This window comes from Caretta caretta, chromosome 2 (genome assembly GCF_965140235.1).
Source record: "Caretta caretta isolate rCarCar2 chromosome 2, rCarCar1.hap1, whole genome shotgun sequence".
Taxonomy (NCBI): Eukaryota; Metazoa; Chordata; order Testudines; family Cheloniidae; genus Caretta; species Caretta caretta.
The window spans coordinates 210,167,167-210,193,793 of NC_134207.1; the positions used below are offsets into that span (position 1 = coordinate 210,167,167).

Sequence of the window (26,627 nt, forward strand, 5' to 3'; positions counted from 1 at the left end):
CCCCTATGTTGACAAAGCTTATCTCTGTCTAATGTAGAAGTTTACTTTGGTATGTCATTTTACTGGGCTACCAAAACACAGGCTGTGTGGTAGATCACATCAAAACTTTCTCACAATTCTAGATCGGAAAAAGTGGTAGAATACTCGTATTGGGAACATCTCCATTATCCCTGCCCTCTTCACATATGCTTTGGGAGAAGTGCTGGAATGGAAAGACTGCATTGGTCATGTATAAAATTGTTCAAGGAGAACAATTCTGTGAATAAGTGGACGACATTTGGTGATATGGAGTTGGCAGAATGTTCATTTTATAAATATGAAATATGGCTCTGGCAAAAGAAGGGTCAAAATGAAAATCATTGCCAAAAATTGATTTGGAAAAGGGCTAATGTGTCTGAGTTCTAGGGGGAAAAGTGAGCCTAGGCAAAACAGTAATGACCTATCTGACAAGAGCTAATTAGAGTAATTTGGATTCACATGTAATCTAATGTGTCTTCTCTTTTCCTTGATCATTCTCAGTCTCCTCCCCTCCATTTTATTAATCCAGAAATACAACTTTTCCCACTAGTTCTAAAACTGGATCCACTGCTTGTATTTATGCAGTACTACCAGTGTTAATTGCTGCTTGATATTTATTTTTGCAGCATACAAATTATAGTGGCATCCTGACTATAGTGACTAAGGCCTGGTCTACACGAGAAAAATCCACACTCCAGAGCAGCATAGTTAAGATGAACAAAGTCCCCCCTCCCCGTAGACAGCTCTGGGCTGACAGAACTGAAGAATTCTTCCATTGACCTAGCTACCACAAAATCTACTAAACTCCCCTCCCAAAAAACAGAGTCCAGAGTAGCAAAGGATGGATTCTCCAAGAAAACCTGAAAGTTTAAAAAGATCTCACTAAGAAGAATGTTTCTGGCTGATAGCATGGAGAACCCTCTCTCTCCAAGTGAACACATGGCAGACAAATGAGGCAGAAATGCCAGAGCTGAAGATCATCAAATGTCTACCAAAGACTACAGTCTGCAGATCTGAGTTTATTAAGGCCATTAGAGATGATCTGACAATCAAGCTTCTTGAGGTAAAGAAAGAAGTTGCTAACTTGAGAGAGAGAGTGTCCGTGTATGCCTACACATAAGTTAGATGTCTGCAGCTGACCTGTGCCCACTGACTCAGCCTGAGCCCCACAAGCCTAAGGGGCTGTTTAATTGTGGTGTAGATGTTCGAGCTTGCAATGCAGCCTGACGTCTGAAGCTCTCCCACCTTGCAGGGTCCTAGAGCCTGGGCTCCAGCCTGAGCCTGAACATCTGCATTACAGCCTTTAGCCTGAGTCCCTTAGCCCGAGCTAGCTGGCATGGGTCAGCTGTGAGTTTTTACTTTCAGTGTGGACATACCCAGTGCTAGAGACTAAGAACAAAAGAACGGACATACTGGGTCAGACCAAAGGTCCATCTAGCCCAGTATCCTGTCTTCCGAAAGTAGCCATTGCCAGGTTCCCCAGAGGGAATGAACAGGTAATCATCAAGTGATCCATCCCCTGTTGCCCATTTTCCAGCTTCTGGCAAACAGACGGTAGGGGCACCATCCCTGCCCATCCTGGCTAATAGCCATTGATGGACCTATCCTCCATGATTTTTATCTAGTTCTTTTTGGAACCCTGTTATAGTCTTGGCCTTCACAACATCCTCTGGCAAAGAGTTCCACCGGTTGACTGTGCGTTGTGTGAAAAAATATTTCCTTTTGTTTGTTTTAAACCTGCTGACTTAAAAGAAGCAGGTGAGAGAGAAACAGAGCTTCATTTAGTGATGAAGCAAAGAGAAAAAGATGCAGCTTCAATTGGATGATATAGAAAACCAATCAACAAGGAACATCATCAAAATTAAGGGACTGCCTGAAAAAGTGTAATGAGGAAACATAATCTAGTATGTAAAAACTTTTAATTGTGGGAGATATTACATCTTAGCTCTCTGGAAGAGGTAAAAGTGGAAAGAGGACGTGGAGCGCTACTTGCCTGATCTGGGCTTCGTCATAACAACTAATCCCAGATGGCTAATTGTGAAACATCATGATTATCAGCAGAAAAATTTAATTATGAAAAAAGGCACAGCGCATTCAGCGCTCATCACAAGTTGCAAATTTGAGTGCCTTTTTTTCATGACCTCTCTGCCCTAACTTAAAAAAAAAAAAAAAAAAAGAGAGAGTGAGCACTGGGGGAAATAGAGCAGCACTCAGAAGGACAGCTATCTGCTACAGATTGCTATTTAAATTGTCATTCAAAATCAGTGTAATACAATAAGAGATTGTAAACAAGGAAAAATACACTCTAGTCAGTTGGGATAGAAATCCAAATTTCAGATGTACAAGACTTTCCAGAGGTAGTAACTTTAGATAAGCTACTAAACATTCTTAGAAAATGGTGAAACACAGGAAAAAGTAGACAGAAAAAGAAAAGACAAAAGACTCTGGAGACCATATTGGCAATGGAAGAAGTGAAGTTGAATAAGAGAACTCAGATACCTGAGTAGTAATCGAAAACCCTAATCTGAAGGGACTTCTTGGGAGTCACCAGGAATGAACAGCCGAACAGTAGCTCAGTTAATGTTATAAAGAAAATAGTTCAAAGTTCACTTTAATTGGGGTGGTCAGTAATAGCTGTGTGTTTTGAATTTTAAAATGTAGAGGAAATAAAGGACAATAAGAAGGGAATGGGGAAGGGATTTCAAGGTTGGAGAAGATTGGGGGGGGGAATAAAAAAGAGAAGGGACGGGAAGGAGCCATTAGGGGTTTTGTTTGAATCCTCCACATAACTCAAATGTCAGATGGTAATCTATTCCTATGGGTGAGGTCAAGGTCCCACATATGGAGAATGTACCTCCTTTGGATTGCAAGAGGAGCAGCCCAATTGCTGATGGGGAAAGTACAGGGGTTCCAGGTTCAGCAAAGCAGTTTTTTGAGGACTGTTTTATGTGTTATGTTGATATTTTGTTTGTGGATTTAGAGTAAGGGGAATGCAAAAAAGGAGAGGGAACAGGGAAGGCAAGGGGGAATTTAATACAAAACATGGATATGGAAGTTTCCAAACAGAAACTAAGCCATATTCAGGCATGCAATAGTGAATGCAACTTAGCCCTGGTCTACACTACAAGTTTAGGTTGAATTTAGCAGCATTGGATCAATTTAACCCTGCACCCATCCACTCAAAGCCATTTTTGTCAACTTAAAGGGCTCTTAAAATTGATTTCTGTACTCCTCCCCGACGAGGGGATTAGCACTGAAATAGACATCGCCGTGTTGAATTTGGGGTAGTGTGGATGCCATTTGATGGTATTGGCCTCCAGGAGCTATCCCAGAGTGCTCCATTGTGACTGCTCTGGATAGCACTTTCAACTCAGATGCACTAGCCAGGTACACAGGAAAAGCACCAGGAACTTTTGAATTTCATTTCCTGTTCGGCCAGTGTGGCGTGACCATGCAGAGCTCATCAGCAGAGGTGACCATTCAGTCCCAGAATCACAAAAGAGCTCCAGCATGGACTAAATGGGAGGTACTGGATCTGATCGTTGTATGGGGAGACGAATCTGTGCTATCAGAACTCCGTTCCAAAGACAAAATGCCAAAATATTTGAAAAAATCTCCAAGGGTATGAAGGACAGAGACTCGCAGCAGTGCCATGTAAAAATTAAGGAGCTCAGGCAAGCCTGCCAAAAAAACGAAACAGGCAAACAGCCGCTCCAGGTCAGAACCCCAGAAATGCCGCTTCTATGATGAGCTCCATGCAATTCTAGGTGGTGCCCCTACCACTACCCCACCCCTGTACATAGATTCCTGCAAGGGGGAAGTCTCATGCAACAGGGATGAGGATTTTGGGGACGAGGAAGATGACCGTTCTCCCCGACAGTCAGGAACTGTTTATCACTCTGGAGCCAATACCCTCCCAAGGCGGGCTCCCGGACCTTGAAGGCGGAGAAGGCACCTCTGGTGAGTGTACCTTTTGTAAATATAATACATGGTTTAAAACCAAGCATGTTTAATGATTAATTTTCCCTGAAGACTTGGGAGACTTGGGATGCTACTGGAAAAGTCTGTTAACGTGTCTGGGGATGGAGCGGAAATCCTCCAGGGACATCTCAATGAAGCTCTCTTGGAGGTACTCCCAAAGCCTTTGCAAAAGGTTTCTGGGGAGGGCGACCTTATTCCGTCCTCCATGGTAGGACGCTTTATGATTCCAGGCCAGTAGCACATAGTCTGGAATCATTGCATAACAAAGCGTGGCAGCATGTGGTCCCGGTGTTTGCTGACATTCAAGCAACATCTGTTCTTTATCTCTCTGTTATCCTCAGGGGAGTGATATCATTCATGGTCACCTGGTTGAAATAGGGGAATTTTATTAAGGGACATTCAGAGGTGGCCATTCCTGCTGGGATGTTTGCCTGTGGTTGAAAAGAAATCACCCCCGCTTTTAGCAACGTGGTAGAGGGGGGCCCGTTCACACTGAGCTGTTTGCGTTTGGCTGGCAGGGATCTTCCCGATACTAGTCACGCAGTGGGAGGAGGGGTGAAGTGATCATCCCAGAGAACTTTAGTTGGGTTTGTGCTGCACTTTAACCCGAAAACCGCAGCCCCTCCTTTTAAATGGCCAACCCAATGGGTGCTTGGTATGGGAAAGGAGGGCGCTGCTGTTTGAAACCATTCACCGTAAATGAGTCTACCCATTGTTCTCTAAAATGCCCTTTTCAATACTGCTCTCCCTTTTTTTCCCCTCCCACAGCTGCAAATGTTTCAACCCTCCCCCTATCATCTCCGTCCCAGCTAGCGCAGATAAGGAGGCGAAAAAAACGCACTCGCGATGAAATGCTCTCTGAGCTCATGTAGTCCTCCTGCACTAAAAGAGCTCAGCAGAATGCGTGGAGGCAGACAATTACAGAATCCAGGAAAGCAGAGAATGAACACGAGGAGAGGTGTCAGGAGCAAGATGATAGGTGGCGACAGCATGATGAGAGGAGGCAATGCTGAGGCTACTGGAGGATCAAACTGATGTGCTCTGGCATATGGTTGAGCTGCAGGAAAGGCAGCATGAGCACAGACCACTGCTGAAGCCTCTGTGTAACCGCCCGCTCTCCTCCCCAAGTTCCATAGCCTCCTCACCCAGATGCCTAAAAATGCGGGGGTGGTGGTGCACGGGCAGGTCTGGGCACCCAATCACTCCACCCCAGAGGACTGCCCAAGCAACAGAAGGCTGGCATTCAATAAGTTTTGAAGTGCAGTGTGGCCGTGTCCTCTCCCACCTCTCCTGGGCTACCTTGGCAGTTATCTCCCTATTTGTGTGACGAATTAATAAAGAATGCATGAATTTGAAACAACAGTGACTTTATTGCCTCTGCAAGTGGTGATCGAACGGGAGAAGGGAGGGTGGTTGGCTTACAGGGAAGTAGAGTGAACCAAGGGGGTAGGTTTTCATCAAGGAGAAACAAAGAACTGTCACACCGTAGCCTGGCCAGTCATGAAACTAGTTTTCAAAGCTTCTCTGATGCGCAGCGCACCCTGCTGTGCTCCTCTAACTGTCTGTCTGGCTGCGTGTAATCAGCGGCCAGGCGATTTGCCTCAACCTCCCACCCTGCCATAAACGTCTTCCCCCTTACTCTCACAGATATTGTGTAGCACACAGCAAGCAGTAATAACAATGGGAATAGTGGTTTCGCCTAGGTCTGAGTCAGTAAACTGCGCCAGCGCGCTTTTAAATGCCCAAATGCATATTCTACCACCGTTCTGCACTTGCTCAGCCTATAGTTGAACAGCTCCTGACTACTGTCCAGGGTGCCTGTGTATGGCTTCATGAGCCATGGCATTAAGGGGTAGGCTGGGTCCCCAAGGATAACTATAGGCATTTCAACATCCTCAACAGTTATTTTCTGGTCTGGAAAGTAAGTCCCTTTCTGCAGCTGTTCATACAGACCAGAGTTCCTGAAGATGTGAGCATCATGTACCTTTCCTGGCCATCCCACGTTGATGTTGGTGAAACGTCCCTTGTAATCCACCAGTGCTTGCAACACCATTGAAAAGTACCCCATTTGGTTTATGTACTGGCTGCCAAGGTGGTCCAGTCCCAAGATAGGGATATGTGTTCCGTCTATCGCCCCACCACAGTTAGGGAACCCCATTGCAGCAAAGCCATCCACTATGACCTGCACATTTCCCAGAGTCACTACCCTTGATAGCAGCAGCTCAGTGATTGTGTTGGCTACTTGGATCACAGCACCCCCCACAGTAGATTTGCCCACTCCAGATTGATTCCCAACTGACCAGTAGCTGTCTGGTGTTGCAAGCTTCCAGAGGGCTATCACCACTTGCTTGTGAACTGTGAGGGCTGCTCTCATCTTGGTATTCTTGCACTTCAGGGCAGGGGAAAGCAAGTCACAAATTTCCATGAAAGTGCCCTTATGCATGCAAAAGTTTCGTAGCCACTAAGAATTGTCCCAGACCCGCAACACTATGCGGTCCCACCAGTCTGTGCTTGTTTCCCCGAGCCCAGAATCGGCATTCCATGCTATGAACCTGCTCCATTGCCACCAGGATGTCCAAATTGCCGGGGCCCGTACTTTGAGAGAAGTCTGTGTCCACGTCCTCATCAATCTCGTCACCACGCTGCCTCCGCCTCCTCGCCTGGTTTTGCGGGTTCTGGTTCTGAACATACCGCATGATAATGCGCAAGGTGTTTACAGTGCTCATAACTGCCGTGGTGATCTGAGTGGGCTCCATGCTTGCCATGGTATGGCGTCTGCAAGAGAGCAGAATTGCAGCAGAAGCGGTGGATGATGATGGTTAGCAGGCCTACTGCACAGTCTGCTGCCAGCAGCACAAAGGACACAACAGCGCCGGTGTCGGTGAGCTGAGCTGAGCAGGCTGCACGCTTGCTGTGGTATGGCTTCTGTAGGAGAGCAGGAAAGCAGAGCTGCAGCGGAAGCGGTGGCTGACGACCTGCGAGGTGGATTCAGGAGAGCAGAATTGAAGTGGGAGCCTATGACAGCCAACATGGAGAAATTTGCTATCGAGACAAGAGCAGGAGAGCAGAGTTGCAGCAGAAGTGGTTTGATGACTATGGTTAGCAGTCCTACTGCACAGTCTGCTGAAAGCAGTATGGCGTCCGCATGGAAAAAAAGTGCAAAACAGTTGTTTGCCGTTGCTTTCATGGAGGGAGGGGTGGCTGACGACATGTACCCAAAACCACCTGTGACAATGTTTTTGCCCCATCAGGCATTGGGAGCTTAACTCAGAATTCCAATGGGCAGCAGGAACTGTGGGATAGCTACCCACAGTGCACCGCTCCATAAATCGATGCTAGCCACAGTACTGTGGACGCACTTGGCCGACTTAATGTGCTTAGTGAGGACACACACAATCGACTGTATAAAATCGCTTCCTAAAAAATAGACTTCTATAAATTCGACCTAATTTCGTAGTGTAGACATACCCTTATAATTAAAAACAAAAGAGACTTTGGCAACAGAAAGATTCATGTCATTACGCAGTTTTAAAAAAAATCACAATTTCAAATTTTTCAGTAAGATAAATAATTACTCTCAATGTCTTTTCCTTTTAAAGTAGCATTTTTGAATGTCAAAAGGCTAAATAATGTCATTAAAAGGAAAAAAGCTCTAACAGAACTTAAAAACCCCCTACTCACATTATTCTATTTCAAGAAACTCCTTTTCAGGAGGGGCAAATTATGGATATGAAAGGTAACTGATTTCGACAGACATATATTGCTTTCTAAAGAAGAGAAGAGTGAATATAGTATTTGCTAAACATGTACCTTTTCAGATTACAGATCAATTTAAGGATAAGGTGGAATGATTTATACTCTTGAAGGTCACAATCACTGAGTTATTAATAACAATATCAATACATGCTCCCAACCCAAAGCAAAACACCTTTTTTTTTTTTTTTTTAAAAGGTCTTCTTTAAACAGTGCAACGTTTTGGGAAAGGGGAAATTATCCTTGGAGGAGACTTCAGTTGTACACCTATTCCATACTGGGACAGATCTGTTAAAAAAGACTTGGGGTGTAGGGAATCAAGTACAGTACTGATGTCTCTGTGCCAGGTCTTTCAGATTGTGAGAGAATTGTACACAGTTGAAAGAAATTGTGTTTTTTTTTTTTTTTGCACCTTCATCAGTTATATATTAAAATAGATTTAATGTTAATGACTATATCCTTAATGAAGCAGACAAGATCTGCAGAAATTGGCAACGTTATGGTCAGATCATGAACCAATGGCAGTAATATTTGATAAGTGGGTTGGGTCCCAAAGACAACTATATTGGAAAGTGAACTGCTTGATTCTCCAAAGATTGGTTTGCAGCAATTAAAGAGGACATTATTCAATACTTCTAAATAAATGATATGGACAATATAAAACAAGTCTTTCCCTGGGAGGCAGGTAAAACAGTATTTAGGGTGTCAGTTGATAAGCAGAGCCTCTCAATTTTAAAATGAAAACTCAAGAAAAAATATAACTATAACTGGAGATGCATTACAAGACATTCATAAAAACACAGGTTCATAAAAAAACAATTAACTAATATTAGGGGAAAGTTGAATATGTTGATGACAGCTGCCACTGAAAAAGCTAATAGGTATATGAAGCAGACGTTTTATGATAAAGGAACTAATAGTGATAATGTATTGGCTCAAAAACTTAAAGGGATTCAAGAGCAGCGTATTATTCCTCCAGTTAAGAACAATCAGCAAAAGATTGTTACACACCCTAATGAAATATGTGCTACTTTTACTGCTTATTATAAGAATCTTGGTACCTCAGATACTCCAAGCTCTGAAGTTACTCAATAATACCAAAGTAGCAGGCTTGCCAAAGAGAAGCAAAATTGATGATGAAACTTTAGATAAAGAAATAACAGACGAAATGCTAGAGGCAATAGCAAGTATGAAAAGTGGTAAAACTCCAGGACCTGTTGGCTTTCCAGCTGAATTTTACAAGGCATTTAAGGAGGTATTAGGGAGTTCCTTGAGAGGTACCTCGAGTATCACTCTGTTACAGGAGGAACTTACATAACCTATGAAAGAAGCTACAGTGGTTCTCTCTCTAAAGATGGAAAGGATTTTATCTCATGTTGTTCCTATAGGCTTATATCGCTGTCGAATTATGGCATAAAGATTTTAGCAAAAATACTAACTAGTATAATGCTAGCAAAAGTACAGTCTGTGCTCTCATCTTCTATTAATCCAGATCAAACTGGATTCATTAGGGATAGACAAATGTCAGACAATATTCTGAGTATTTGGAATCATCCATAATACCAGATGGAAAAAAGTTCTATTTCTCTTATCACTAGACTCAGAGAAAGCCTTCGATGGAATAGAATGGAACTTTCTGTTTCAAGTCCTGTCCCATATGGAGTTTGTCTACCAGTTCCTTAAATGGATAAGGACACCAGTCCAAAAGCAGCTGTGCATCAGTGGGGTTAAATCCCCCCCTTTGTGAATTACACAGAGGGATTAGGTCGGGATGACCATTGTACCCTTGACTTTTTGCACTGGCTGTGGAGCCTTTTGCACAGAGGATGGATAAGGAACAATAGATCCATCACAGGAATAAAACTTTTAGGAACACATCAGAAAATAGCATCATCTGCATATGATGTAATATTTTTATCTAAACCAAGTATTTCCCTAAAATTAATTTCTAAAGTAATCCAGGACTTGGGGAAAGTGTCTGGATTTAAAATAAATTATGCCAGATCTAAAATGTTAGCTACAAACTTGACAGACTCTCAAAAATTGCTCCTCCAGAAAACATTTGGGTACAAATGGGCAACAAATTCTGTAAAATCTCAAACAACTTAGAAGAGCTCTGTGATTTAAATGTCAAAACCACTACTTCAGCAGAAATTTTTTTTTTAAAAAAAAAACCTTGAATGTTGAGGGAAGTCTTCAATTTCTTTATTGGGAAGAATAGCCACAGTGAAAATGAATATTCTGCCAAGGATATCTTTCTTATTTCAAAATCTTTCTGTGACCATCCCAGATAAAACCATAGCAGAAATAGAGAAGATATTTGTTAGAATTTATATGGAATAAGAAAAGACCAAAAGTGAGATCAGATACTTTGTAGAGAGCCATTAAACACGGTGGACTAGCCGTTCCAAATATTCTGTGGTACTGTCAAGCCAGCCAGCTTAAAGCGTAGTGGATTCAGGATGCTCTAACCCAGCCAAACACTGGGTCTTTCTTGAACACAAAAATTGTGGCAATGTAAACCTTGTTCAGCTAGTATGGATTAATTAAAAAAAAAACACTCAGTAGAAATTTATGCACATCTTTTAGCAAGGCTGCTCTATGAGTTTGGGATAGATCTAGAGATAAGTTCAGTTCTTTTCCCTCACCAATGACTGCCATTGCAAATAATCCAGATTTTAACCCAAATCACAAACCAGAGAGCTTCAAAGATTGGGGGAGCCATGGAATACACATGGTTGGTGAACTATTCAGTAAAGAAACTTTTCTAACTTATTTAGAGATCAAAACAAACCTTAACTGGCCCAGTCTCCCCTGATACCAATACTTTCAAGTCAGGCACTGTTTCTCAACTTTCTAGAAAACCTCTTTTATACAGAAAGCTAACTTTTTTAAATAAAAGCAATGGCATCTGGTCAATTAAGAAACAAAATTATAACTAATGTATATCAATCTTTATAGACAGCTTTCCTAACAAAAAAGTGTCCATCTGTGACATGCTGGGAAAAGGATGTGGGTAGACAGTTATCCTAGAGGAGTGGGGTTTGATCTGGAAAAGAGGACCAGCAATGTCAGTCTGGAGCACAATAAAAGAAAATTTCTTTAAGATACTGTTTCAATGGTATCTCTCACACCAGTCAGGTTAATATATAATTATCATTAGAGAATATTAGGATGCAATTCATAACCAAATATCACAAACTGTTGGATATTTATTACCAAATAATCCTTTGATAATCCTGGGGCTTCCTACTGGGAATGGTCCCACAAAAGGAAATGAAGAATTAATCTCTCATCTGCTAGTAGCTGCTCAGCTATTGATAGCCCATGATTGGAAAAAAGAAAAATAGCCTAGCTGTTGAAGAATGGTTAAAAAAGAATTGGAGGTTGTGGTTATGGAAAAATTCACACCGGTTATGTACCCAGCAAAATAGAGGACAGATAACCAAATATCCAAGTGTCTACCTTTTATTTAGTACTCAGAATACATTCACCTGTTCAAAAAGCAAACAAAAAACCCAGCACACCTGACCAGTTGTTCGAATATGAACATTTGATAGACATTCCTGATCTGTTAAATGTGTGTATAGTTATTTAATTCAATTTTATAACATCAGTAGAAATGACTGGTGGTATTCTCATGCCCATCTTGTTAAATAGAAAGATCTGATGACTTTATTCCTTTATAATGTCTCTTTAAACAAAAGTTAACTGTTCTAATGATTTTGTTTCTGATATTTACATGGCAAGGATTAGTAAACTTGTTAACACTTCTTAAATCATTTAAAAAATAAATAGAAAGATGTTACATGCACTCTGGTCCAATGTGTGTTGTCTGAGGGGCCAGATGATCTGCAGAGCAGTCAGGGTCTCAAATCCCTTTTCAGTTCCAGGGGATGGTCTGAGTTCTCCTCACACTGGGGGAAGGAGCTTAGATATAAGCTTTCTGCTTTTCCTGCTGGCTGAGGTCATTATCAATGATCAGGCTGTAGTCTGAGGTAGCCAGCTGAACCGTTCAACTGGGGAGTCACTTCCTTTACGATGATATGGTAAGTTCCCATAGGGGCTAACTTGACTGAGTTTCCTAACTGAGACTTGAAAAATTGGAAAAAAAAAAACCCTGTCACTGTGCCTTAGAGCTTGATGCTCTCTGGCTCTCTCTGCTGCATGCTTCCCTCCCACCCACCCCCACTTTCAGCTGTTACCTAGGAGGGAGCTACCACCCCTGACTCTTTCTCAAGTATAGAGACCAGCTGAGTGAAGTAATATCTTTTTTTTTGGACCAACTGCTTTTGGTGAAAGACACACTTTTGAGCTACACAGAGCTCTTCTTCAGGTCCTTTCTCAACTGTCACTCTAAAGGGAGGAGTACTTGTGGCACCTTAGAGACTAACCAATTTATTTGAGCATGAGCTTTCGTGAGCTACAGCTCACTTCATCGGATCACTAGCATCCGATGAAGTGAGCTGTAGCTCACGAAAGCTCATGCTCAAATAAATTGGTTAGTCTCTAAGGTGCCACAAGTACTCCTTTTCTTTTTGCGAATACAGACTAACACGGCTGTTACTCTGAAACCTCTAAAGGGAGGAACTACCTCCCTTCTCCCAGGCATCTGGTCTCTGGGTAAAGAACTAATCTGAGCTCTCCTTTTTGGGACATCTGGGGCTGCTGCTTTAGTTCCCGCCCTCTAGCCTCCTCTCTGCACAAGGGAGGGTTGCCTGGCAAGGGGGCAGCAATGCTCCTAGAGTGCAGTCTTTGGCCCTTGCTGGGCTCTGGTAAGATTCACAGCCCCCTTTATGGTAATGGGGGTAGGGGTTACACTTAGAAGGCTCAAGGAGTAGAATGGGCAGAATTGCTTCAGAAGCAACAGTTCATATTTGCAGATGTACAAAAACTTGTCACTATCTGATGCCTTTAATGTGCATCTCCAGTTAGTGAGTTTTTTTAAACTGTATTTGGGAGTGAAGGGTGGCATTTTTAAATACATTGTCCTTGATATCAATAATTGTGTTCAATAAATTACATAAAAATATTTAATATGTGTTTCTGAGAAGTCTTTGTGTGTGTGTGTGTGTGTGTGTGTGTGGCTGGCTAGAAAATATTTCTGGTAGGACACTTAAGTGACCTATTGTCTAGGGATGGGAACTGAAGTGGCAACAAATTCTGCAGGATTCAGTAAGTGGCAGAGGATTGGTCGTCGCAGGCTCTGAAGGAGGATACAGCTCTTCCGTTTGACTATATAACTTTTGTCATTCAGTAATGATAGTGGCCCCAAATGCCTTTTCTGCTAGCTTTATCCTTGTCGGCTGTGCTGCTTTACATATGAAGTAAGAAGTGAGATGATTAGAATGGCAGTAGAAATCTGCAGTCTGAGATTTGAAATCTTGTCATTTTGGCTTTGTGGGAGATTCTGGTTTTTTGGCTGCACTGTGGTATCCTTAAAGTCTTACCAGCAGATCTGTTTGGGTCGTGGACAGGCTAGTTAAACCACACTGTCTGTGTTTGGTTAGTTGAGTGTTTTTCTTACTGCAAGAGTTTTGTTACTGAGCTGACTATTTACATGGTATCAAGTCTCCTGAGCAATAAACATTTATATTTCTACCAACATTTTGGAATAAACCTCCCAGCCCAGGTCGACAGACTCGAGCTAGCGGGGTTTGCACTAGTGTACTAAAAATAGAAGATGGGTAGGCACCTAGGCTTCAGAGCCTGAGCTTCAGAGCAAGCTGCATCTTCAAAGCGCTGTCTATATGGCTATTGTTAGAGCGCTCGTGTGAACCTCGCTAGCCTGAGTCGACTGACCTGGGCTGGGAGGCACATTCCAAAATGCTGTATAGATGTACCCAAAGAAACGGCCTCTCAGTGTTTTAGCCAGTGTTGCTTACTGTGGTGATGGGATGTGTTGAGACCTCTGACATGCATCCTTGGTTGGTGAAGGTCAGTGGAGAAATACTGTCTGTTCCACTGTATTGCCTCCCCTTACAGGAGAGCGTCAGCTGATCTTGAAGCTATTGTGAAGCCTCTGCTTAAGAAACACTCTTGACATTGCTGACTTTGCCACTTACTGATCTATTTACACATTCGTTTTTTTGGGATAGGTCGTTGAAGGTTGTGGCAGGCCAAATCTGGTGATAAGACGATTATTAAATTTCTTTGACTGTTGTCAAACTAATTCAATCAAACAGGAGAACCTGTCTTTAAAATTAGCCTTACCGCAGGTGAGACTGAACTCACTAACAATTAGGTTAAATAACAAGTTTCTGTCTGAACAGCGCTTGGTAATTCTACCTTTTCAGTGGTATTGAGAAGCTGGGGGAGGCACTATGAAGAACTAGAGTTCATAGTACTACAGCAAAAGTACTAGTTTTTGCTCTTAAAAGGACCTTCAATTGGTAATTCAAGCTTTTTACAGCCTGGGTTTCAAAGTAGTTCTTGTGTAGAACAGTATCCTTTCCCTCACCTTATTTATTCATACTTACACTCATACAAGTTTAGAATTCATTTGAATTTGGTTTGGCTTTGGGTGGAACTCCGTGATCACATTACCAAATACCGTACCTTTGGTGCCAAGAGGAATTACAGAACATGATAACGAATATAAATTCCTTAAAGTATCTCAAAGCATAGAAATATGCTTGAAACCAAACGGGCTCCAGATTGCTAAACTTCTGCAGATCCAGTGGTACAAGTTCCCTTATATGAAAAAAGGGTTAAGAGTACTTTTAGATGTGTCACATGGGGATGTGGTTGGCAGCTCTAGACAGATTTCAGTCAAGAGGAGAGCTAGTACATGCAAAATGGACACAGTTTTTAACCACAGCTCTCATAAGAGCACTGGCTCATAAGAGCAGCTTTATGGAACAAGTTACTTTGAGTCCACGTGCCTTGGAATGAAAGTCAAAGAGGCAGAGACCAGAGAAGTGTCCTTTCAGTTGGCAACTTCAGCACTGTGAGTAGCCATCTCTTAATGTTGTTAAAAATAAAGTGTTTATCTAGAGGTTTGTTATTTACTTCTGGCATTTATTTACATCATTTCTTAAAAGGACTAGCCAACATACATAGCTTTGATCAATATTTGTAAAGAGATTAGTCGTTCACTCCCCCGCCTTTTTTTTTTTTTTTTTTTTTTTAAGTTTGAAGGAACAACAAGCATAAAGAAACTTTTTTTTTTTTGTTAAGTTGGTGTGTGTATATATAGAGTGAAGCATACGGAAGCTAATGAACCACAAAAAACAAACAACGTTTGAAGCATTAAAATAGCTGTTTCCTCTTATAGCCTGGTATGTGCAATACTCAAACATTTTCACTGCATTGTACATCTTAAAAACTATAAGACTTATTGCAGCTGGAATGGCTCAGCACATTTGGAATGGAGTAAGGCCTCTGAGATAGAGGCTGTTGATCTGTGGGATATGATCAGGCTAAGTGGAATTGTAGGTAGCCAGCTCTAACTGAGCTTGTAGCCACATACAGAACAAGAAAAAGCAGCAAAGACAGGGTGACAAAAGGTAAAGTGAGACTATATTTACAAATGGATTGTGAGGGCAAATACTGAGTTATCATTCAAAACTATTATTGTAATACCTTTACTCCCACTGGGGCCTTGAGGGCCAGATTCTCCCTGCTTTAGGGCAGTCTTGTGCTGCTTTAACAATGCAAGACTGGTTTACTAGCCAAACAAATATGACTAGGAGTCCTCAAATGGTGGAGAAGTCACTATATGGGTCTGTTGCTTTCCCTGTTGTGACGGATTGGGTCACAGAGACCCCCTTGGGACTGCCACCTGATGTGCTGAGACTACCTCTGAGCCAGTTTTCCCTGGCAGCGTGGGACTTCAGAACCCTGCCTTGTTGAGCCAGATACACCAGTCTGCTCCAACACAGACCCAGAGTCTGAACCAAAAACTGCAGACTTAACTGAAAATGGCTTAGAAAGTGCTCCTGTCTCTAGCACCCAGATACCCAGTTCCCAATGGGATCCAAATCCCAAATAAATCCGTTTTACTCTGTATAAAGTTTATACAGGGTAAACTCATAAATTGTCCGCCGTCTAAAACACTGATAGAGAGAGATGCACAGCTGTTTGCGCCCCCAGGAATTAATTACTTACCCTGGGTCAATTAATTCGCAAAAGTGATTTTATTAAATATAAAAGTAGGATTTAAGTGGTTCCAAGTAATAACAGACATAACAAAGTAAGTTTTTAATAGATTCATAGATATCCAGGTCAGAAGGGACCATCATGATCATCTAGTCTGATCTCCTGTACAATGCAGGCCACAGAATCTCACGCACCCCCCCCCCCCCCCAGCAATAAACCTCTTACCAAGTTACCAAGCAAAATAAAACAAAACACGCAAGTCTAAGCCTAATACAGTAGGAAACTGAATACAGATAAAATTTCACCCTCAGAGATGTTCCAATAAGCTGCTTTCACAGACTGGACTTCTTCCTAGTCTGGGCCCAATCCTTTTCCCCGGTACAGTTCTTGTTAGCTCAGGTGGTAGCTAGGGGATTTCTCGTGACTGCTACCCCCTTTGTTCTGTTCCACCCCCTTTTATAGCTTTGGCACAAGGCGGTAATCTTTAGTCTCTCTGGGTCCCTACCCCTCCTTCTAAATGGAAAAGCACCAGGTGACATGGTCACATGTCCTATGAGACCCCAAGCCTTCATTCTTCCCGGCCTGACTCACAGAAAGGCTTGCAAATAAACAGAGCCATCTACAGTCAATTGTCCTGGTTAATGGGAGCCATCAAGATTCAAAACCACCATTAATGGCTGACGCTTTGCATAATTACAATAGGACCTCAGAGTTATATTTCATATTTCTAGTTTCAGATACAAGAATGATACATTTATACAAATAGGATGACCACACTCAGTAGCTTTGTAATGACACCTTACAAGAGACCTTTTGCATGAAGCTGTGGAAGTAGATACAGGGAATTTGGATGCAGGCCTCTGAAATGAGCAGGAGTCAGGCTAACTCTAGCTTTAATAACGCGAGATTTGTAGAAGAGGGGATTGTGCAAAACAAGTGGGAAAAGAACTGTGAGAGAGACTGTTGTGACCTTGTATTAGATAAGAATAGAATGTAGACTATAAGAGAAATTGGTGAGGAAAAATAAGATATCATGTAGGAATATGTATAAACAATATGCAGCTGTTGCTCATTATTGTCTGTAATAAAGGTATAAATGCTTGCTCTAATTGTTTATTTTTAGAGAGACCTGCCCAGGTGGGGGAAAACCCTGTGTCCTAGTGCACTCTCTCCCTCTGTGCAATTGCTTGAGAAAATGAAGTGTATCTGACTTGCTGCACCCAACCTGAAGAGTGAGAACTGTGTTTTTCTCTGACAAAGCATATTCCAGTTACATTATATTCACACTCATTAGCATATTTTCATAAAATCATATGGAGTGCAACACCCGTCCTTGCAAGTGCCATAACTGGGTTGGTCCATTGGGATTGTTGACAGCAACCAAAAGTTAGAACAGTCTGGGGACTGGTACAGAGTGACCCCAGGATTGAGGGTGTGCAAGGCTGGCTGAAAGCTCCTCCTCATCTGTGAAAATGTGCTTCTTGATGGGAGCCAAGGATCAGGATGAAAAATTTAAGAATTACTACTACATATAATATTAAAAATCTCAAAGAGTTTTGAAGAGTTGGTGTAGTTCTTGTTTTTCTCCTAGTAAACTTAAACAGTAAACAGACCCTGCCAGAACAATAGATGCAAAACCAGCCAACATATACTACAATCAGAGGCAGATTAATATTTATTGGGGCCGTGGGCACAAAGAACATTTTGGTTCTGGGGGTCTAGGCACACCAGAGCAGAGGGTGGGGGCGGCATGGCTGCCCACTTTTTAACATGGGCGTGGGAGCCTCAGGCAGGTGTGTAACGGTGGCAGCATGGGCATAGTTTGTGAGAGAGGCAAGGGCATTGCCTCCCCCCACAAACTGCAAGCTTCTGGCCAGAGGTGACGGGAGGAGCAGTGCCACACGGGATTGCTGCCTCAGGCACAAAGCCTAGGCAGCAGTGGGGGCAGTCTGTCACTGGGAGCAGGAGGGACTTGGCGGGGGCAGCCTAGCAACAATGAGACCCAGTGGGGGGAGCCTGGCAGCAGGAACTGGGCTCAGGAACTGGGCGAGCCCGAGCAGTGTGATGGGTGCTGAGTCTGGGCCAGTAGCAACTGGAGCTTTGCCGGAGAAGCCCTTCTGCCTGGCTCCTCACTGCCTGTGACCTTCCCGGGGTTCCCCACTGGCTCTCAGCCAGGGCAGGGCCTTTTCTCCCTGAAGAGTGTGTCTGCAGGCCCTGGGGAGGGGGCATGAGGCTGGACCAGAGCCCCTGCCCCTGGGTCCCACTGGCAATGGCCTGTACCGCAGGGTGGGGACACGGGCTGGGGGCTCCTCTTGGGCACCCTGGACCCTGCCTAACACTTCCTGGGTGGCTCTTACCATTGTCCAGCTCCAGCTTCTGGCCTGGCTAGGGGGCAAGGCCCTGGGAGGAAGAAGAGGAGCCAGGGGTAGGACCACAGTTCTGGCACTGGTGGCCCCTCCCACTTCTACTCAGGGTCTGGTGCTCCTGAGGGGGCCCCAAAGTTGGCATGGGCCCCTTGGGCCTGTGCATCAATCCACCCCTAACTACAATGACCAACATCCCCCTCAACACACCTTTCAAGATCCAAGGGTTCTACACATACCTATCACAGCATGTGGTGTACCTCATCCTGTGTACTAAATGCCCCAATAGCAGCTACGTGGGTGAAACCAGATAGTCACTATGCTCATGAATTAACTTACACAGAAAAATGATGAGACAAAAACACCACATCACCTGTGCGTGAACACTTTTCACAAAGTTATCACTCTGTATCTGACTTATCAGTCCTCATCCTCAAATGAAACCTACTCAACACTTTCAAAAGACGAGGATGGGAAATTTAAATTCATAACTTTGCTAGACACTGAAAATCATGGACTGAGTAGAGACACTGGATTTGTGGCTTATTACAACAATCTATAACCCACTAACAACCTCCTTCCCCAGCTGCTTTCCCCCACTCTTTTTCTCCTATGGCTGGAGGGGTATTAAAAGGTCACTTCAGCTTGAATGAGCCCTTGAAATGTGTTAACTACTTATGCCAAACAATCTGTTCCACCTTGTATTTAGCTGTGACATTCTGAGGTAAGTTTCCCAGACCTGAAGAAGAGTTCTGTGTAAGCTCAAAAGTGTGTCTCTGTCACCAAGCTGGTCCAATAAAAGATATTACCTCACCCACCTTATCTCTTTAACTAAAATAGATCTGGCACAAAGAAATGCCTCTCCTCCCTAACCCCCACCCCCACGCACTCTCCTTGAAAGGATTCTAATCCAAGTGAGGTTTGACTTCTGAAGCATTAATTGAGCAGAGCACATAGCTTATATTCAATTCTCAAGACAGTTCTCAAACTTCTTTCTCTTGGAAGGCTATGTTAATAAGTTACAGGACTTCCAGACTCCTATAGCTCCTGAATATTGATAACAAGGAGCATGCTGAACTTGAAATCATCCTTTTCTTCTGGAATGCTTTCTAGTGCTCTGCCATATTACTCAAAATATACATACAGTTCTGAGTAATTGCTTTTAAACCAACTTTCATAGCTAAGAATTTGCTCAGTTTGATAAATTACTCTTAATGTAGTACATAATTTCTTATCCACTTAATATTTCATTTGCTTATAAGGCATTTAGAACTTCATATATTTACTATAGCTCATATCCTGCAGTTGTATCCATGTGGTTGTAGCCACAGAGGAAATAGACATGTAAATTTACCAGAACCATAAATGACTTTCAATAAACATATTAAAGGAACATTGTAATTTAGTCCCAAGCTTTGTTATTTTATGTTAGCTAGTGAAGTTTATACATCAAACAGAGAGCTTTGTAAGAGGAAATTCTCATTCTATATCTCCTGGAAACTTCAGATGAATTGGCCTGTTAATAACTAGAACCTGTTGATCTTCCCTTCAGGGCAACGTGAGAAACCTGTGTGCTGGATCTGTGCACCCATCAGTGAGGCCAGCCTTAGCTTACCACTCTACCACATTCTGTCAGCTATCTTTAGTAGCACAGCAGACTGTTAGCCTCCCTGTGCCAGCAGACACTCCACATAGCTAGCATCTGTAGGGGAAAGGGTTTTCTGCTCTCAGTTGTTTCATGTGGGCCAGAGCAGCCCTCTGTCTCCTCAAAGAGTAGCTGTAGGAAGTTTTCTAACACTCTGCTCCTTCAAAGCCTTAGAAATCCTGAGGTAATGCCCTTGCAGAATGTTGTAACCTGAAGTGGACCTAGAAGATGATTGCTGTCATAACCTAACAGCCTCTTCCTCTGAGTCAGGGAAAATTGGATTCTCTCTCAAACTCATCGTGCCACCCTTAATGGGAGTCAGAAATCTTCTCCTAAGGGAAATTGCCCTGCAATTAATGGGAAACATTGTCTATTCATATGTCATTTTGCACATCACTTCCTATAGTGTTGTCCAAGGTGATATAACGTTGATTGCCCTCTTTCTCCATCTGGGCTTTTACATTTACTTTTCTTTAATTGGATGCCCTTCTGATGACTGTCTTCTAAAAATATTTCTCTTTCTATAGAGTCCAGTAACTGCATCAGCACTTTATTAATTTACTGAACAAATCCTTGGTATTGTCCATCTTGGAGCTCATTTTGAGATAGAACAATGGGAGAATTACCAGATTATGTAATTCCTAAAATTCTAGTTTTAATCCTTTTTTCTCTCTCTCAGGTGGTCTCCTTCAAATATTTATTGTCCACACTACTCTATTGGTGGTATGCATATATTGATCTAATGAGACATGTAGCACTCCATAGCTCTTCATCCTGAACAATTGGTGATAACTTGAGATTCTTAAGACTCCAAAGCAGTCAGTAATGGCATTGAAACACTGCTTCACAAAACTCTCCATATGGTTGAATTCAATGCGTCTTGTATTGAACAATGATAGTGACATGTGGACAACAAAATGTACATAAACTACCAGGGAGTGACAAAGAACATGAATATGAGCAACGAGGCCTTCAGAATCTTTTCATCATGGAGAAGTAGGACTTGTCTATCAGGGGGAAAAATGTACTGAGTTCAAGCATAAATCAGCTGGTTCAGTTGTCATGTGCATGCAGCAGACAAATGGGATGATCATCTGTCCACCAGATGACTTTCTTTCATTAAATTTTTAATTTAGAACTGGAAGGTAAAAGTATTTCACTCTTAACAATAGCATCTCTGACTGTGGAAGACAGATCACTGTACTAATGTGTGATTATTTAGTTTCCTCTATTTTCTAAAATAGTTCAGAAAATAAGACTAGACAGAACATCTGTAATGCTTTCATGCCATATAGGCTTCACAGACAGCTATTTTCTAGGATTAAAAACGGTAGACTGCAAGGCCTGGAGGTTCCAGTTTTTCAACAATCTGCATTATTCCTGATGACTTTTAGTCACAGATTGGGTTTATAGCCTGAAACTAGAGTCTGAACCTGCAACAACATGAATGCTCTTAGAAATTCAGCTAATTCCTATCTGTCTTATGTACTCTGATTATGATGGTTTCTAAGGTTTTAGAAAACTTGTTCACACTGTTATGCAGGCCTTTGTCAAAATTGGCTTCAAATGTCTATCAAATCTTCATTTTCTCATGGGTGGCCTTCATGAGGATCAAGTCTTAGTTACCTAAAGATAATGGTTTTCTGTCCTTTGGGTTATTAATTTAAGAGATCTGGCACCAGCCTTCTCACATCTGTTTATTTGCATATAATTGTGTAAATAGAATTTAATTCTACAGATCTTTGCAAAACCTTTTTTGTTTTCTCACCCCAGATCCTGTAGAAAGAGCCTCGCTGAATAAATTTTCTTTGTGTAGTAATTATCATCTTGAAGAGTAAATTACTTTGGACCTCTGTCAACCAGACAACCTTGAAAAGATTGTTCTTAGTGTAGGTCCTGACTTTGAACAAATCCAAAACAAGAATAATATACAAATTTAAACCAATCTCTTCTTTTTTTTTTCTGTAAACTAAATGTTATTAGGAAAACAGTTTTATACTTTAAAATTTTTAAATTCTCATTTCATATCTATTTACACTGGTCCAAAGAATGGAGTATATCATCTTCAAGCAATAAATATCTGATTTAAATCCAAAATCCATTTTTTAAATTATTTTTATTGACCATGGTCATTATTCAGTAAACTTCCTGTCTCAGTGCATAATCTTTTGGAATCTAGTAAACTGCTGCTGGTGAATATTCTCATTTTGTTTTCAGCAGCTGGCATCCGTGAGGCAAAGTAAAAAAATTTGGAGCTGATGTTGATGTATGATAGGTTAGTGAGCTAAAAAAGCAAGATAATAGATTAACATTTATATAATTATGGTGGCTGAGTAAATGCTCTATACTGCAATAACTTCTTAATGATATATGCTATGCATAAATTGTCACTTTTTAACAAATGTGTCTCTTCTTCAGGTATTTAAGGTTGAAGGTTTCAGATCAGATGTGGGAAGATGTTGGCTGTGGACACAGGAGTTGTGGAGGAGTGGTTATCAGAGTTCAAGGTAATATATTGTGTGATCATTAGAAATAAACTTAGTTTTTAAGTATTATATTATTCAGTAGCAGTAGTAGTACCTGATCAGCTCTTGCTTGTTGCTGAGATGGGTGCTATAGAAAACCCCAAGATAAATTTAAGACAGTTGAATTTCAGTCTGAGAGATGAAAAGATGAAACACATTGTCAAGTATATGACTTGAATTTCCTTTCTTGCCATTTTCAGGACTGTATGCTATGTTTGGCTCATGACAGCCCAATGAAATTCATGCTTGGAAAAAGGAATAAACTTTCAATGCAGTAAGATAAAATAGAATAGATAAAATCTGATTTAAAAACAAATCCTTTAAATGTTAGTGTACCAACTAAATACTCTTAGCTGAAGAGCTCTAGGCTTTCATGTTACACCAAAATGGTATTTTTTTAAATCAGGTTCTTACCGTACCTGACATTTTATTTTCATTTACCCTTCTTCTTGAATGTAGCAACAGCACTTACTGTTTGGAATGTAAAGTAACTCCCAAAGATTGACTTGAAGTTTTATCTGTAGATTTTAATGCTGTGTGTTAGCAAGATAACCTTACTTACTTAACAAGTATTATCTTACTTCTCAAATTTGTGGTCTTATTCTGGGGTGACCTTCAGGATTTTTTTGTTCAAATCAGTGATTTAGAGGCAGCTGCTAACTTCTCTCCATCTCTTTGCTGTTTCCTGCTCTACCTGTTGGCACATTGCGGTGTCCTGTGTCAGACCCAGTGCTGTATTTGAGGGGAGCAGCAATTTCCTCTTGTGCTGTTTTTCTGAAAGTTTCTTCCTTACACATATTTTCACTTTCTCCACCTGACCTTACGATGGAGAATATGCCTTTGAAGGGAACAAAGGTGCAGTCATGGGATTCCCTTAAAGCCAACTATTTCCTCATCAGCTTTGCCTCCAGCCATCGTAAAAGCAGCTTCAATGGCTAACCAGAGAGCTGCCATTTTACCACTCCTATCTGAGAGCACCACATGCAGACTGTTGTTCAGCCGATACTCCAGCAAAAATGGGTAAGCTGTGTGCGCACATCAGGGAAGACATCAGAATTCCTGTAGTCAGAACTTCAGGGCAAACCCCTTATAGCATGCCACCGGGCTTTACAGTGTTGCTGTTAAGTTTCTATATAGACACACTGAACACATGATAAATTGAAAGTAGTAAATGAGTTCAATTATTCTGATGAGGTGGTGCACCATGACCAATGTCACAATTACCACAAAAGTTGCAGCTTCAGTGGGGTAACTGAATGGCATCGCCATGCTAAGAGGTACTCTGAGCCTTGCTCTGAGGACCCTAGCCTCGTGGAGAGCCCAAAGAAAGGAGGATCAGGAAATAGTTGTTGAAATTTTTATGGTGGCCTTTGTTATACAAATCTATCAAAACCAAAACCTACAGTTGGCAACTACCTATCTTTTCAGACTAGACCAGATCTGGTCTTCTGGTGTGGGTGAAGTCATGGCCTGGAGAATCTCTCTTCCAGATGTAGTCCAGAAAATTCACAACTATTCCCACCATCTTCCATGACACTATGTATATATTATGTATCATGGAGAAAATGCAAGTCCCTCAGTTGTCCTGAATATATACATATTACTAGTGTGGAGTTCAACCTTGTTATGTACTGTTCAGAAATGTCATGTTTTACTCCACTATGGAGCAACATAAGAGTAGTATTCTGGCCTCATTTTGTTGAGATTTTGTATTCAACAAATCCAAGGTAGTAAATACACAACATCCTTGATTGTTAAATGCTACTTTCTAGTAATTCCTAGAAAAATGCCTCAAACCAAGATTGTTGTTGCAATTTTTCATTGAAAGGAGAAGTGGAGGGAAGAAACCAGGTTTGCAGACTTATTTTTATGGGTGGTGTAGATTCACTTGCCTTGGACACACCACTTCTGGAAAATGGGTAACCTGTACATAAATGAAATATCTTGCTTTAATCTTCTCAACAGTCCATATATTGTATAATTTGTAATAGTCCAACTACAAGATTTTCAAGAATCTAAAGCTAGTCTCCTAAAAGCCAAATTTAGGCACCTAAATAAGTGGCTTTATTTTTGAAAAGTACTGAGCATCAAATGTAAGATTCTGGATGCTCCATTGCATTTGGAAAATCATGCCATTCATTTAGGTACCTAAATATGGTTCTTAAAGACCAGCTTTAGACTCCTATTTTCAAAAATCTTGGGTTTTCTGTATTTTTCTGGACACAGTTTCAGATATAGAGATTAGTAATTTTGGTCTCATTTGTGATGTCTCTCTTTCTATAACAACACTCCTTATTTTGGAGTATAGAGAGGCAGTGTTGCCTAGTGGGCAGAGAAATAGACTAGGACTTGGTAGATTTGGGTTCTATTTCTTGTTCTTTCAGTTGCCTGCTAGGTAACCTTGGACAAATCACATCATTTCTGTGCCTGTTTCCGCATCTGTAAAATGAGGATTATGATTGCATCCTTTGTGAAGCACTTTGAGCTTTGTTGATGAAAAGCACTATGAGAGCTAGGAATGATGAGTTTAAGTGTAACAGCTCTATCTGAAACATATCGTAAACTGTTGAAAATCTAATAGTGACCTCTGTAAGCATTGCCAGTCAGAACTCTGATTGGTGCTGGAAGGGGGGTGAAATGCATGCTCAAATGAACCATATTTGGTGCCCCATGTATGTATGTAGCAAGAACCCTGTAGCTTCCATATGGCTGTAGATATTCAGATCATCTGGAACAGAGGACTGATAGCTGCTTGCAGACAAAAAAACAAAAATAAAAAAGCGCGCCTGATTGTATGCTTTTCCCAATCTCAAAGTTGCAGTTCCTGTTGCTCTTCTAAACTTATTATTCTTTTTACACATTGTTCAGGATGGGTAAACGCATGGTGAAATTGTGGCCCTTTAGCTGTATTTTCCACCCAATTTAATTAAATTCTGTACAAAACTCTGGAATGGTAAAACGTAAGTTTTAATAACTTGCCTTCCAGCAGTTTGTCTTAAATACTGAGATTTTATTAAACTGTAAAGATGATTAGAAATGTTGTTTCTCTACATGGAACATATTGTCTCCTAGAGTAAATACCAGTGAATGGATACTATTGCAGTTGAAAGGATGTTGTAAAAACAGAAAAGCCAGCTGACACAATAAAATGGCCTTCTTTCAATGCACAGACAATAAGATATTGCAGTAATGACATAAAAGGAAAAATATTTTTGTTTGATTTCAGACCCTTCCAGAAGCTTCTATCTCTAACTATGCTACAAATTTGAAAGACAAGAGTTCTCTGGTTTCATCTTTATACAAAGTTATCCGGGAGCCACAGAGTGAGGTAGGTACACATATCTCTAAGGTTTTAGTTTGGTGTGGCAGCAGACCATGAATGCATGGATGAACAAAAAAAAAAAAAAAAGGCCACATTTGTAATTCAAATACTATTTATGATACAAATAGTTATGATTAGACTCTGAGTAGGACTCTGTTCTCTCATAACAAAATGTTAAGATATGGGTATGATCCATTCTTTGGCAGTGATATAATATCATGCAATTAGTTTTTCAGTCTCACTACTCACAAACCATATATAATCTTATAGTTCACATTCCTGTGCTTCAGGACTCAGGCATAGGATTAAAAAGTGAATTGGCAAATTGTATAATCTCAGAGTCTGACATTATGATTCAAGCCCAATTGAATATTGAAGCCTGTGTCTGGTTGTGGTGTTTCCATGAGAGGAGACCGTGATCAGTGTTTCCTCTTGCAGTTTTTGCTATAAATGTTTTATTACTTTGCTTATAGTTTTTAATTTAGGTGAGAACATCAGTGATTGACTTATACACATTTTTATTTTTTGTTTTGGAAGTGTTTGGAAAAGAAACAAAATGTTTGTTTACATTCAGGATTGTGTAGCTTCCTTCTGGTTGATTTACTTTTTTAACTATGACCTTAAGTTTCAATTACCAAAGTTTTTGAATGTTGAGCTTGACATATATCTAACAATCTCTAAAATTATAGTTTATCATGTTACTATAAAAGTCAATTAATATGTGGTACTCAGTAGGTGTGGAGAAAAAGGAAAGGACTCTCCAATAGGAGTGAAAATCTCAAGCAGCTTGTAATTCAAATGGAAGCTCCTCATTGGACTTCTGGAAAGAAACTAATGGCCTGAGGGCATTAGGAGTCCTAAAAAGTAACATGCTTGTAACTGATAGTGGCACAAGCAAAGACAAAGTCACAGACACCTCC

At 41.2% G+C, this 26,627-nt stretch overlaps 1 protein-coding gene across 6 annotated transcripts in view; it reads left to right on the plus strand.

Moving 5' to 3' along the window:
- Nucleotides 1-26,627, plus strand: part of HYCC1 (hyccin PI4KA lipid kinase complex subunit 1) — an 84,326-nt gene that overhangs the window by 16,075 nt on the left and 41,624 nt on the right. For 5 of the 6 annotated variants that reach the window (XM_048838368.2, XM_048838370.2, XM_048838371.2 and 2 more), the window contains exons 2-3: nt 22,279-22,367; nt 25,612-25,713. In XM_048838368.2, the coding sequence (XP_048694325.1) occupies nt 22,317-22,367; nt 25,612-25,713 (153 nt within the window). In that variant the 5' untranslated portion in view covers nt 22,279-22,316. Of the gene's footprint in view, nt 1-14,682; nt 14,702-22,278; nt 22,368-25,611; nt 25,714-26,627 lie in introns of those variants that run through there. The other variant, XM_075125797.1, reaches the window with a different exon arrangement.